The sequence below is a fragment of the Spermophilus citellus genome (genome assembly GCF_964194105.1).
Source record: "Spermophilus citellus genome assembly, chromosome: 8".
NCBI lineage: Eukaryota > Metazoa > Chordata > Mammalia > Rodentia > Sciuridae > Spermophilus > Spermophilus citellus.
This window is the reverse complement of record NC_138189.1, coordinates 134,252,458-134,266,109: the sequence shown is the minus strand read 5'-3', so window position 1 is coordinate 134,266,109 and position 13,652 is coordinate 134,252,458. Positions and strand designations below refer to the sequence as shown.

Here is a 13,652-nt window from a genome sequence, read left to right as displayed (position 1 = left end):
CCTTTCACGCCACATCATGGGAACAGGTGCTCTGTTTGGGAAGCTCACCAGGAAGCAATCCTGCAACCTCCAGGATGAGGCTGCCGGACACAGCAACCCTCAGGACAGCAAGCCTTGCCTTTCGCCTCTCTCTGCCGCCATCTGAGAAATCCCAGCAGTAAGACACCTCCATTTTCCTGTCTGTCAACCAGCACGGAGTCTTCCTGGGAAATCGCAGAGCAGCAAAAGGTCCTGGAAGTGCTTCCTGTGGATTTCACAGCTTTCTTAACTAAGGCATCCCGGGGAGCCTCTAAGTGGCCAATGCAAATAACTTCTAGTAAATACATTATTTTTAACCTTCAGAAAAAGAAGCTGTTTCCATTGCTAATCTCACAACAACCTCTGTCTCCAGACTGTTGGGTTCACACTGCTTCTTGTTGAGTTTTACACAATAGTCTATCTTCGAATGTATATTTTCCCTTTAAAAATCAGCAACTCAGAGAATTAAGAATAAAAATGGTGCCATCTCAGTATGAAAACACACTGAATGAAATTTTGTTTCCATGTCGTGAACATTTTTCTATCGGGGAAAACAAAATTCTACTACCTAGCACATTTATTTATAATTCGGTTCTTAAGCAGCAAGTGGGTACCCAATATCCACAGTTCCCCCCACATTCTCTGAGAAGAGTTCCTTTGCCATTCACTTCCTTCTTGGTTGACAGTATTAACTGGATGTGTTTGACTGGAGCAATACTCAACTCAAAGCATCCTCACTCAGAAGGATGGGGCAAAGAGAGAAATAAGAATATAGAAGAAAGAGACACCTATTAATTTTCATGTCTTTGGGCTTAGGTTGAAGCAAGGGTAGATGGAAACCTAAAAGTGCCTTTTCTAAATCTATCCACACACCCTTGCCTCCAGGGTCCACATGAATCTAGCCAGCAGGTTTTAAAGACTACAGGGCTTACTAAACCTCTTAGGACTCATAATCAACAGTCAACGTCTCCAACATCCCCCCAGATGTGTTTACCTGGCACCAACCAACAAACCTTCTGGCTCATTTTCATCTAAAAATCTTCCAAGTCTTCCCTTCCTGCCTAATACACAACTACAGCTGAATGTCTACAGCTAGCTTTCAAGGCCACACATGTGGACCAGTATTAGCAATTATTACCTGTAACATGTGCCACAAATCATACAACTACACTTTAGGGCAACTTGATTAAAAAAAAAAAAAAAGGTGGTTTGTAATGTTCAAAGAGCCGTATACAAAAGTTATTGACAAAATCAATGCTAATAATGGATATAATTCAAACACTTACTGAACACTATGTTCGAGGAGATGTTCACAGCAACAGGGAGATTCAGATGCCCAACAGTCTCTGACCTGACAGTTTATCCACAGGGAGGCGAGGGTCACAAGAACATTCTATTTACAAGGGCTTGTGCCACCACAAAGGAACAGAGCACAGGTGTGTGAGCACAACAGGATTAATTCCAACAGTGCAGGGGGCTTTGGAAGTGCACCTCAAGAGATGAAGAGTTAAATGGGAGATGCTGGGAAATCATTTCTAAACAGGCTCGCTCCTCTGCAAACTATCAGAAAGGACAGGCTGTCCGGTGGTGGAGAATGCCAATATTAGGTGGTGTTATTTTTAAAAGGTGAAGAATTAAGAATGCCAAATAAATGACTTAAAAAATTCTTAGATCCTTAATTCTTTGCATTTTAGAAACACATGACCTATTGATTCCTTAAAGGTAGACTTTACCAATTATCTCAGTGTACTTGCTGGACTTGAAATCCAGCCACAGATCATAAACGCCTTGAGGCCGGGCCGTGAGTTAGTCACCTTGTGCTCCGGCTCAAGCCCTGCTTGTAGTAGAGGTGCTACGGCTTCTGTGATGGCAAATGGCAGTGGACCAGCAGGACTACGCCAAGCAGAAAGGGAATTTTCTCAGTTCTTGTACCAAACAATGGAAGGGGCACAATGGGGCTGGGATCAGATAGGATGTCAAAAGCACCATTTGCCTCTAGTTTCTCCCTCTCAGGCCACTTTTCCCAGGAGACTGAAAGCCTGGCTACCACAGGCTCCGGGTTGTCACCCTCTATGACTTTCCACTGGAGAAAGGTCTTTCCCCCTCTGATTGGCGGGCTGGAGGTCACATTGCCCTGCCTGGGCCTATCACTGAAGCCAGAGGGCGGTTCTACAGTGGGCTCAATGTGGGTCAGAGAAGAAAGGCGAGGGGAGAGGTACCAGGAAGACAAAAGCAGTGACCTCCATCATGCTTCATAAAGGTCTCTTCTGCTGCATAGCGGGCCGTTCTGATCCAACTTTATGATGTGAAGCATAAAACACATCTACCCACAGTCGGACTGGTTTTACCTGCCAGTTTTTAAACTGTCCCTTTGTTCGCCTTAGCACACTTCCCACACCAGGTCTGCCTGCAACTAAGGGACACGGTGGGGTCTTGAGGGCTCCAAGTCCATTGACGGAGGTCAGCGCACAGCGCGCAATCAGCTCCACAGGACACAGACTCGGGGACCACGGTGTGGACACATCGATGCCCGCGGCACCCAACTGCTGTCAGTGTGGCCAGGAAGAAAATCTAAAAACTGCTAGTTATTTAAAACTGCCAGGGTGGAGAAGACAACCGGATTCCTGGCACCAGGCCAGCTGGGGGAAAGGTGCTGTGTGCTGGGAGGGCCCGGGGAAGGGAGAGGAAGTCAGGGGAGAAGACACACGCTGAGACAGCAGACGGGACTCCTGGGTCAGGGTCAGTTTTCCACGCCTAGCTGTGTCTTCCAATTATTATTTTGAATGTCCAGGATTTTTTTTTTTAAAGGTAATGAAAAGGAACTCATCACTCCGTATCTTCAAAGTGAGTTCCACCGTGTCTCAACTAGATTTGGTATTCTCACACAAAGGGCCAGATCCTCCATGGCCACAGAACTGGCCATGCTCCTCCATTAAGCTTTTGCTCATCTCCACGTAAATGGCAAGTCCTCCCTCCTTCCGAACCCCAAACCCGCAGCCACCCCTGACCCCTCTCTTTCTCTTATACTCCCCTTCTTAATCATTCATGGATTCTGTTGGTTTTCCACCTTGGATATACATCCCAAATCTGGCCAGTTTTCTCCATTTCAGTCACTACCCCCTGGTATACATCTCTGCCGTCCCTGGCCTGGACTACAGCAGCAGCCTTCCCACTGGACTCCTTACCTCCCCTTCTTGCCCTGCTGGCCTCAACCAGCAGCCAGAGAGAGCTTTCCAAAGTACTATGTCAGACCCAGCTATACCACTCTTCAAGATTTATCCTAGAGAACTGAAGTCAGCAGAGAGCAGGGAGACACGCACACCCTTGTTTACAGCAGCACAATCCACAATAGCCAAACTACGGAACCAGCCTAGGTGTCTATCAACGGATGAATGGATAAAGAAACAGGTACATATACACAATGAAGTTTTATTCAACCATAAAGAAAAAATGACATTAAGTCATTTGCAGCAAAACGGATAGAACTTGAGATCCTTATGTTAAGGGAAATCACCCAAATTTTTAAAGTCAAGGGTCATGTGTTATCTCTCCTATATGGAAGCTAGAGAGGGAAAAAGGAAAAGAGAGGTGGGGATGGATCTCATGAAATTCAAAGGGAGATGGTGAAAGAAAAGGCTGGGTGGGATGGGGGAAGGGAAGTGCTGGGAAGGGTACTGGCCAAATTATATTGTTAGATTATGTTCACGTATGAATATGTAACAACAAATCCCATGACTATGTACAACTATAATGCATTAATTAAAAATGTGGGATAAAAAAAGAAAAAAACCACCACTGCATTTGCCTTGGTTCCCACAACTGAAGGACTCTCCTGAGTCCATTTAAACGTCACTTTCTAATAAATAAAAATTCTAATCCATTACCCAAAAAATTACATCAGGTTACACAAATCCCATCCTCAAAGCCTCCTATTTCTCAGAACAAAATCCAAACCCTTACCCTGACCTCAAGGACCTACATAATCTGCAGATCAGCAACCCCAAGGATGAGCTCCTGCCTCAGGGCCATCATAATTGCTTTCTGATTCCCTTACCTCCCAGGTCTCTCCTCAAACACTACTGTTAAAGAAAGACTTTGTTTTGCTTGGTGCAGGACCCTCATCTCTTAGGACACTCAGTTATTGAGCTGACACTCAATTATTTTTTGTCAAATGCATGAGTGGAAAGTAAGAATAGGCTTAACAGTCAGAAAGGTAACACCTGTCAGCAACAGAACTACTTCTGAAATTATAAACTATTTCTCTCATGTGTGTCAAACATGGAATAAGGAAAAGAGCCTATTCTGCAAACTTTCCACTGAAATTTCCCTGATGGTCAAGAAGAGAAAGCAGTGTCCTAGGAGATACTGGTACTGAAGCGGAAGCCCCCTGTTTCCCTGAGGTTTAGCTTAACATTTCAAATGCATTCTGCATTCTTCTGTAAACATAGCCATGTGTGTCTTTACTTAATAAGACTGAGGTGCTTCCCACAAACCACCAAGGAAAATGTCTTCTCCAAATGAGGCAGTGTGTTTCTCTGGACACCCACCTACTTTGCAGAAACAAGAACATACCATGATACCTAGCAGAGCATCAAGAGCTCAAGGTGGGGTGGCTCTCGATGTTTAGGTTCTACTCTTACCAACCAGAAAGCAGACAGTGCTGGTCCTTTAATTCCACTCCCAGAGACAGAACCAGAACACAAAGCAGAAAAAAACTGGCCAGCATTGTTCAACAGATCAGCAGAATATCAAAAACTACTTGTTGAATTTGAATTTTATTGCATGAATTATTTTGGAGATCCGGTCCATCTGGTTAGTCCCTAAGCAGAGGGCTAAAGAGGGCCAGTGATCTGCCCAAGATCTCCCAGCTGATTTACAAAGGTAGGACCGGAGTTCAGATTGCCAACCATCAATATGGGGTTCCCAGATAGGATTCCATTTCAGTCTCAATATCTCCTAGGGTGTAGCTTTGTCTTCTTGACCAGTAGGGAAACTCTGGTGTAGACGGTGCCTTTCAATCATCTTTAAGTGAAGGAAACAATTCTAGGCAAGCCCTGGCACGTAGCAAGCTTCCAATAAACATTTGTCGATTACACGAACAATACGTAGAGAGGTGAAGACACACGTGGTACTGTGTTAAACACTTTCATATTTGTCAGCAAATTTCATAGGAAACCAAGGTTTCAAAAAATTAATGGCTTACACGATAGGAACACGTATTGAGTGACAAAGCTAAGTCAAAAACCCAAACCTTTAAACACCTATGAACAGCTTGACAAAAAATAAATCTTCCCTAGGTAACCCCAAATTACCCAAATATCATATATTCAACATTTAAAAATTTTATTTAGATGAGATTTTAGAATACATACACACTAAAACATAAGGTGTCCACACTGTGATTGTGTTTGTAATACATAGCTGTGTCTCAAGAACTTGTGGGGCTTTCCAGAAACATATCCCCTTATTAGACAGCTCCATGCACCTGTGTATTTAAGTTACTATTCTTACCTTAATTGTCTTTTTGAATATTTTTTCCTCTATTATGCTGAGATAACCACCACCATGCTCATTAAAACTATGTGCAAACTAGGACTAAACTGTCACCCCAATGATGTTCGAATTGTTCTAACTTCCAGTATATGCCAATGTGACCTTATTTAGAAACCGGGCTTCGAAGATGATCAGGCTATGATGAAGTCATTAGGGTGGGTTCCTAATCCAACAAGACTGGTGTCCTCATAAACAGACAGAGGAAACCTGGACACACAACACAGACACACACACAGGGAGGAGAACACAGGAGAACTGGAATTATACCGCCAGAGGTCAAGGCACTCCCAGAACCAGAGAGAAAGCCCTGAATGAGACCTCTCCTTAGAGGCTTCAGAGTGACCACAGAACTGCAGACACACCTTGATCTGGGACATCCAGCCTCCAGAAACGTGAGACCATAAATTTTTGTTGTTTCAGTCACTAGTTTGTAAAGCTTTGTTATGGTGGCCCCAGAAAACGAAGGCCACATAAATATGGACGAAGGCCTGAGATGTTTCTCTGGATTCTTTTCACCTCTGGATTCTCAATCGTAGCCTTGGTTAGGAATGCCGTCTTTGCCTAAGCTGGGCATGATGGTATAAAACTGACCAATTTCCCCTTGGTCTCAAATCCTGATGTTGAAAGAACTGTGAGTGGACTAACACGTTTTTCCGCCTAGCTCTAAATTTTAGTCATATTTCTTTCAAATGAAAGATTAAAAACAGACATTAGCAAGAGAGGCCTTCTAGAGCTACTCAGAAATCTCTAAACAAAAACAAATAAATAAATAAACGTATACTCGTCCTTACATATGTTGCAGCAAATTCATGACCAGGGGACAGTTCGAATTATAGCTTGAATCCATTTGCCAAAAGGCCAATCTAGAGACCAAAACGATACTGGTTAGTCCACGGATTGATTACTTGCTCCTTCACCCTTTCATGTACCTCCATGCTACAAAAAGCATATAGAATCTGTCCCCTCAAGCAATCAGAAGTAAATTTACCATGGCTACCATGTCGTTATCAGAAAAATTGTCTGCTAAGGCTGATAAATCGGTCGATTATCTGCTTCCTTGACTTTTATTTCCTCTTGTATAAATGTTTTCATCTTAACATTACCAATACCTGTTTCAAGATGAGCGATAAATTACCAAACTACTGAAATTACCAGGAAATCCTTAATAGATCAAAGAAGAACTTAACCAGAAAAGAAAGCCCTAATAATAGCATAATGCTCTCTACAGCCTAACAAACAGCGCTCTGTAGATAAATAAATGACCACCTATGGAAATTTTAGATTACACATAAAATGATAAATTTCTTTGTGGGACATATACCAAGAACACTAAAATGGTGCACTTTTTTAACAAAGCTTATGGTCGTAATCCTCTGTCTGCCCAAATTCTTTATTTGCTAAAATTACACATATACATAGGAACAAAAGGGCCAAGCGAAATAAGACACTTAGCAAGGGAAAAGAAATGAAACTGCTTCGCATTTGGCACTTAAATACATATTAAGCAGAAGATGCAGAGGAGGCAGATCCCCCACCCACTCCAGCCCCACATGGTCACAAAATCGTGGGAGAATATTTTTCCTCCATGCACAAGAATCCATGGCATCAAAGGACAACTGATGACAAGAACAATCCCGTGTGCTGGGAATATAGCTCAGTTGATAGGGTGCTTGCCTCCCACGTACAAGGCCCTGGGTTCAATCCCCAGCACCACCAAAAAAAAAAAAAAAAAAAATATATATATATATATATATATATCCTAACTCAAAGTTAACTTAAGGAACTCATTAAAGTCACCAATTTTAAGCTTTACCCCTCCCAGGCTGAGTGCCAAGGTTACTATCAAGCAGTCAAATGTATTCTTATTCCTTCTCTCTTTTATTTTCCCTGCCCACCTTCTGGTACACACATAAGAAGTCAAGGATGAGAGGCAGAAAGACCATAAAAATCAACAAAGTCAACAATCAACCAACAAACTAAAGTAATTCCAGGGGCCAGGATATGCTTCAGTTGAATGAACACCCCCTTAACAGCTCAGACTCCAGGGGCTTTATCCTCTTCATTCCCTTGGAAGATTCCTGGGGTTGGCTCCCCTTTCTTCTCGGGCATTCCTCAGGCACGTTTGGGGTCTTCACTGTGCTAGATCTTCCACCTGAGTGAAACCTGGCGCTGTCCTCGGGTTCACTGTCAGCACCAGTGATGCTCCAGAGGAGACATTTCATTTCCCAACAAAGCTCAGATGCTTCTGGAAATGCATCAAGTGGTGAGGCTGAGGTCAAGAAATATGCTCTACTGCTGCTTTAGATAAGCTTCAACCTCAAGGTAGATGCTCAAAAAAAAAAAAAAAAAAAAAGACACCAAAAAACCCCTCTGGCATGCATATGTACAGCCCGAGAGTGACCACTCACATCATGCATACATCAGTTCCTTTTGCTCTTCCTCTCTGAGGAGTCCATAACCCTGGTTTTGTATGTGAAAAAGTACACCACTTCTTTTTTAGACTGTCTGCAGTTCCTCAGCTACATCTCCCACGTATTATCAGAATTTAGTCAACCAGCTTATCCTCCGTGAATAACTAGTATTTGAAAAGAGAAATAAAAATGTATTGGGGGCTGGGGATGTGGCTCAAGTGGTAGCGCGCTCACCTGGTGTGCGTGCGGCCCGGGTTCGATCCTCAGCACCACATACCAACAAAGATGTTGTGTCCACCAAAAACTAAAAAATAAATATTAAAAATTCTCTCTCTCTCTCTCTCTCCTCTCTCACTCTCTCTTTAAAAAAAATGTATTGGGCAACTGAAAGAAGTTCATTTGAGGAACACAAGTTTGGAAGTTTTTTGATATAAATATACTCAACTAATCAGGTTGTGTTTTAAATCTATGTGTTTTGAAGTTACTTTGAGGAAGCCCTTTTTAAAAAATCTTATTGTATTTCCACATTACTATCAGCAGTAGCAAATCTCTGAGTAAATCTCTGCTTTGAGAAGCGCATACAGTGATAGCCCCTTTGTTTTTGTTGTTGTTGCTTATTTCTTTAAACAATCTTTAAAAATATAAACACCATTCTTAGCTCCAGGGACTGCAGAAAAGAAAAGAAAAAAAAAAACAATTCAAAATTTGCCAACCCCTGCTCTAAAGAACAGGTACTTTTCCTTTGTAATAAAAGCAGAGCAATGCTTTAAAACAGTATGGAAAATTCAGATGTATGGCTATGAGTTCCAGCACCATCCTATTAATGTAGCTACTTGCATGAGTCATTAAACACTTCTGTGCCTCATTTTTTTTCATGTATAACATGAGAAGTAGAATAGATGAGTGGTTTACAAACCACACCTCAAGGAACCCTACGCCTCCTAGGTGTCCAGGGCAGAACACGGCTCTATGAACCCATCCCCACCCTCACACCAACACACACCTACCAGCACAGCTTTGCTTTAATCTTTCTTTTTTTTTTTAGTTTTGGAAAAACACAGTATCAGATGATTTTAGGGATCCTCTGAATGGGACTCCTCAGTGAATCCATTATAGGCTCCTCAATCTTTCTCTAGCCATTTGACCTGGGTGTGTCAGGTAAATAGGAAATTGTTTTAAAGCCTATCTATCTTGAATATAAAGGAAAAGAAGCAAAAAACATTAAAGATCTTATTCAAAGGGGCCACCTCTACTTGTTGAGATGTGTAGAAATGCATCTGACAGCCAGCTCAGAGGGCTGCCCAGTCCCACACGAACTGATCAGAGGAAGGGCTTGTCCCTGTGCCTCTCCGTTCAAGGATCTGGGGAAAGCAAGATGGCACAGCAGCGAAAACCCAGGATAAGACTCTGAGACCTGTTTCTACTCCAACCTGAATTTGGAACTTAACAGCCGTAGAACTCCTGATGTTTATCTAACAAAAATTGGAGACCCTACTATATATTAACCCATAGACAGGGTTTTGGGAACACAGGGTTTTGGGAACCAAACAGATATGGTAGAGTCTGTGATCACTAGTCAGATCCTCATCCATAAGTAAGATAAAAACACCCGCTCCCTCTCCTATCCATGGTGGGCCTGCAGAGAGGACCAAGGGGTTGTAAACCACAAAACACAGGTAGCACTAAACCAGGCAACTAGAGGTTCTCCTTTCAAGTAAATAAAATACATGCAACTTCATGAATTTGCCAAATTGGTAAAAATAAGGCCACAAGAAGTTTTGTATAGGAAAATATTATTTATAGAGCATGAAAAAGCAAGGCAAAACAGTGACACAAGCCCTGGCCCCAGACCCTCCCACGGAATCCTACGTTTGTGTTCACAGAGGAAGATGCTAATAACTGCAATTTTACAGGGTTATTCTGAAGCTGGATGAGAATTTTGAAAGTGAAGCACCTGGCATCAAGTTGGCACTTAGAGAATAATAGTTTCCCTTCCTCCCAGGAATCCACCTAGGAATCTCGGAGTAGACTGTGGCTTTACACAGTAGGGCTTACCCCAGGACATGGCTATTGCTCCCCAGCGCTATATCACAGTCACCTCAACCAAAGAGACAGGAAACTTCTGGTTGTTATGAACATGGAATCCAGATGCAGAATATGCCCAGTCATCAGGAAAATCTTACAGTCTTGGCACAGTCTGAGGACAGAAAGAGCGTAGCAGCCAATAGCAGGGGGAGACTCCACAGCCTGGAATGTGCCACACTTCCAACCACAAACATTCCCTCTTATACTTAGACTGTGGTGTCTGTGGTGTAGGCCGTGGCCTCTGCTCCTCTGGGCAAGTGTCCTCGGAAGCACATTCTCCAGGCATCTCTAGGCTACATCCATGACACTTTCCTTCACCTCCTACCCAGTCCAGACACACAATTTAGGGAAATCATTTTCTCATTTCTGAAAAAGGAAGACAACAGGAGATGGTCTCCAAAGCCCTTTCCACTCCTAAAACCCTTTGAATCTGTGATCCGTCCTTAACTTATTTATTCATTCATTCAACAGCACGTATGGCACACCTCCTGTCTTTGATTCTGTGACCCATTCTTGACTTCATTCATTCAACAATATTTACAGAATACATCTCTTTGCTTTTGTGACCAGTTCTTAACTCTTCTCTCCGTTCATTAATTCATCAATATTTATTGAGTACCTACTACATATCAAATAGTATTATGGGCAAGAAGGCACTATAAAAATAACTAGCCAATGTCCTTAAAACAGCCCATGGTCAATGAGAACATGGATAAATAAGGAATTATGCATATAAGAGATTACGGTGATGCATCTGTGGGGACCAGGGAAGGAGTCACCTAGTTCTGCCAGGTGGGACCATGGTAGGGATAGAGGAGAAACAGGAAGGGCTTCTCAGTGTTGGAGGTGAAGTTGGATGTTATAGGGAAGACATTCCAGAAGCAGGGAAAAAGCAATATCAAGGTAAGGGAGTGTAAGTATGATTTGCAGAACAGATAATTCAATATGAATGATCAAGAAATATCCAGGAGGTGAAAGGAAATGAGATTCAGTTGACAGAGGATCTTCAAAAATCTAGAAATCCAAATTTTATCCTTTTAGGGAATGCATAAAAGATCTTAAGTAAGGATTATCTGGATTGTATGAGTTTTAGAAAGTCTACTGTGGTGGCAGTGTGAAGACTGGATTATAGGGGCTGGGGTGGGGGACAGAGAAAGTGAGATTGAAGCAAAACAAAAGGGAATTAGGTTGGTCACTGTTTTAATTCTTTATGGGAAATAGTAAGAGTATCAACTATAACAGTGGCAAGGGCTGGGCACGATGAATTCTGCAGCTATTTTTGAAATAAAACTTGGTGATCAATTCAATGGTGGTGGGGAAGGGAGTAGTGTTTGAATTTCACCCAGGTTCCTGAGTGAGTGGGTTAATGGAAGGTGAGGACAGAAACCCAGGTGTGAAAACCTTAGCCATCTCTTGTCCATGGTGACCAAAGGAGTTCTCCTCCAAACAGGAAGCCATCAGACAAACATGGCGTGTCTTCAGAGACCAACACTGTTACCTACGTGTTTACAGAGAAGAAAGGTAATTTAACCAACGAGTTTATTTAAGACACTACTTTTATTTTAAACAGAAGCTGTGAGAATCAGTACTGTTCTTCATCCTCAGGATTCTCTGCCTTTTGAGCTCTTCAGTGACAATACATTGTGCTGCATGATATCATTACCAACTAAAGCTAAAGAACCACACACACACACACACACACACACACACACACACACACACACACACCAAGACTTGATGTTTCTATTCCTGTGTAGACATCTAACAGTAGTGGTTCTCAAAGTGTGGTCCATGGACCCCCAGGGGCCTCTGAGGCCCTGAGATCAAAGTTACTTCCATAATAATAGTAAGATATCATTTGCCATTTCACCCTGTTGACATTTATGCCAAAGATACAAAAGCAATGATAGAAAAAAAAAACTATTAACACTTTAGCTCATACCAAGGGCAGATAGCACTAAACGGTACTCGTAGTCACTGTATTTGTTGCTGCTACACACAGCAAAACAACAACAAAAACTAATGCACAAACACAAACAAAAGGCAAACAGAAAAACTCTGCTGGCTTCATTTAAGAATGTCTTTGACAAAGACATTATTAATTTTATTGCAGATTGCTCCTGAGCAAACATCTTTCTGATACATGTAAGGAAACATGCATAAAGCACTCCTGCCTTTACTGAAGACTGACGGCTATGGTGAGAAAAGGACATTGGGTCAGGGGCTGAGCTCGCCACTCTTCCACGCAGCATCACTTTCAAAATAAAGAGTAACTGACAAATTTCAAATGTGGAAATGAATATTTCTTGAAAAATGAATAAAGAAAGCTGGTACTTCAAGGAAAAACTGACAGTATTTTTAGCCAATGAGAAGATTCAAACTTTCAAGTAACCATTAAAGTTTTGGAAAAATTTGTATTCTACGCTGTGAATGACAGCTTCCCAATATAATACTTAAAGGTTTTTCAGATAATTTTTCTGTTGATATTAACAATTTTTATGCTGTACAATTGAAATGCACCCATATTTGGTGGCTCTGCATAACTCAGGGAACCAGTATTTTCCCAAGTGTCCGATGCGGATGTTACATGCATGATGAACTACTCAAAGCATAAGACGGTCTAGTAGATTCTAATGTAAGAGAACACAGGAACACTCATTGAACTGTTTTGGTTTTGGTGTGGGGGTTGTTTTTGTTTTGTGGTCCTGGGCATTGAACTCAGGGCCTCACACGTGCTAGGCAACTTTGAAGTGTTTGGATGAAGCATCACAACTCACTTTCAAGAAGCTACCTCTTTTTGAGTTTTGATGTAGTTCAAAGAATATCCACAGTTATCTGAACAGGCTATTACATATCTCTACAAAGCTAGATTTTACTCCACCCCCCACCTGTTGGAGTAGATTGAGCAACTGAAGCAAAGAGAATCTAGTTGTCTTCTACTAAGTCAAGCATTACAGGTTATAGCAAAAATATAAAACAATGCCACTCTTCTCACTCTTTTGATTTTAAAACACATTTGATTCATTTAAAAATATATTATTTATAGTTTAAATGTAATGGATCACCATCATTTTTAATGATGCAAATGCCACATCTCTCATTTTTAATCTCTAAAGTGATAGTGCATATCCACAAAAGCACATCTGAGTTCTCATTAACTTCTAGAGATCCTGGAAAAGAGATCCTGGGACCAAATTATTTGAGAACCAGCGTCTTAGGGAAATTAGCTCTGCTCAGAACAGCCGAAAGAGGAGCCAAGCTCCATGGCAGTGTTTCTGCAGTGCAGCTTTAGCAGTGGAAACAGACGCAGCAAGCTACACACAGCAACGCGGATAAATCCCAGAAAGGCAACTGTTGAACACCAAGCTGCAGAAGGCCTGCTGCATGCTACTCTTTTATAAATCTCCAAGACAGGTGAAGCCAAGCAATGCAGCAAAGCTATGGAGAAGATGAAAAGAGACAATAAATAGACACATTCGATAACAGGAACTTGTGTTGGGGCAAAAGTGGCAATAGAAGAATACCCTTCGGAGAGGTTCAATAGTGTAGACGGGGTGGTAGTTTTACTGATGTTATTTTATCACT

At 41.9% G+C, this 13,652-nt stretch overlaps 1 protein-coding gene across 3 annotated transcripts in view; it reads right to left on the bottom strand.

Annotated features, from left to right (window-relative positions):
- Window positions 1-13,652, bottom strand: part of ZNF827 (zinc finger protein 827) — a 162,749-nt gene that overhangs the window by 134,570 nt on the left and 14,527 nt on the right. Inside the window, exon 1 of one of the 3 annotated variants that reach the window (XM_081304772.1) lies at window positions 49-251. The exons of the other annotated variants lie outside the window; for them this stretch is intronic. Within the exon in view, the coding sequence (XP_081160898.1) occupies window positions 49-172 (124 nt within the window). The 5' untranslated portion in view covers window positions 173-251. Of the gene's footprint in view, window positions 1-48; window positions 252-13,652 lie in introns of those variants that run through there. 3 annotated transcript variants of the gene reach the window in all.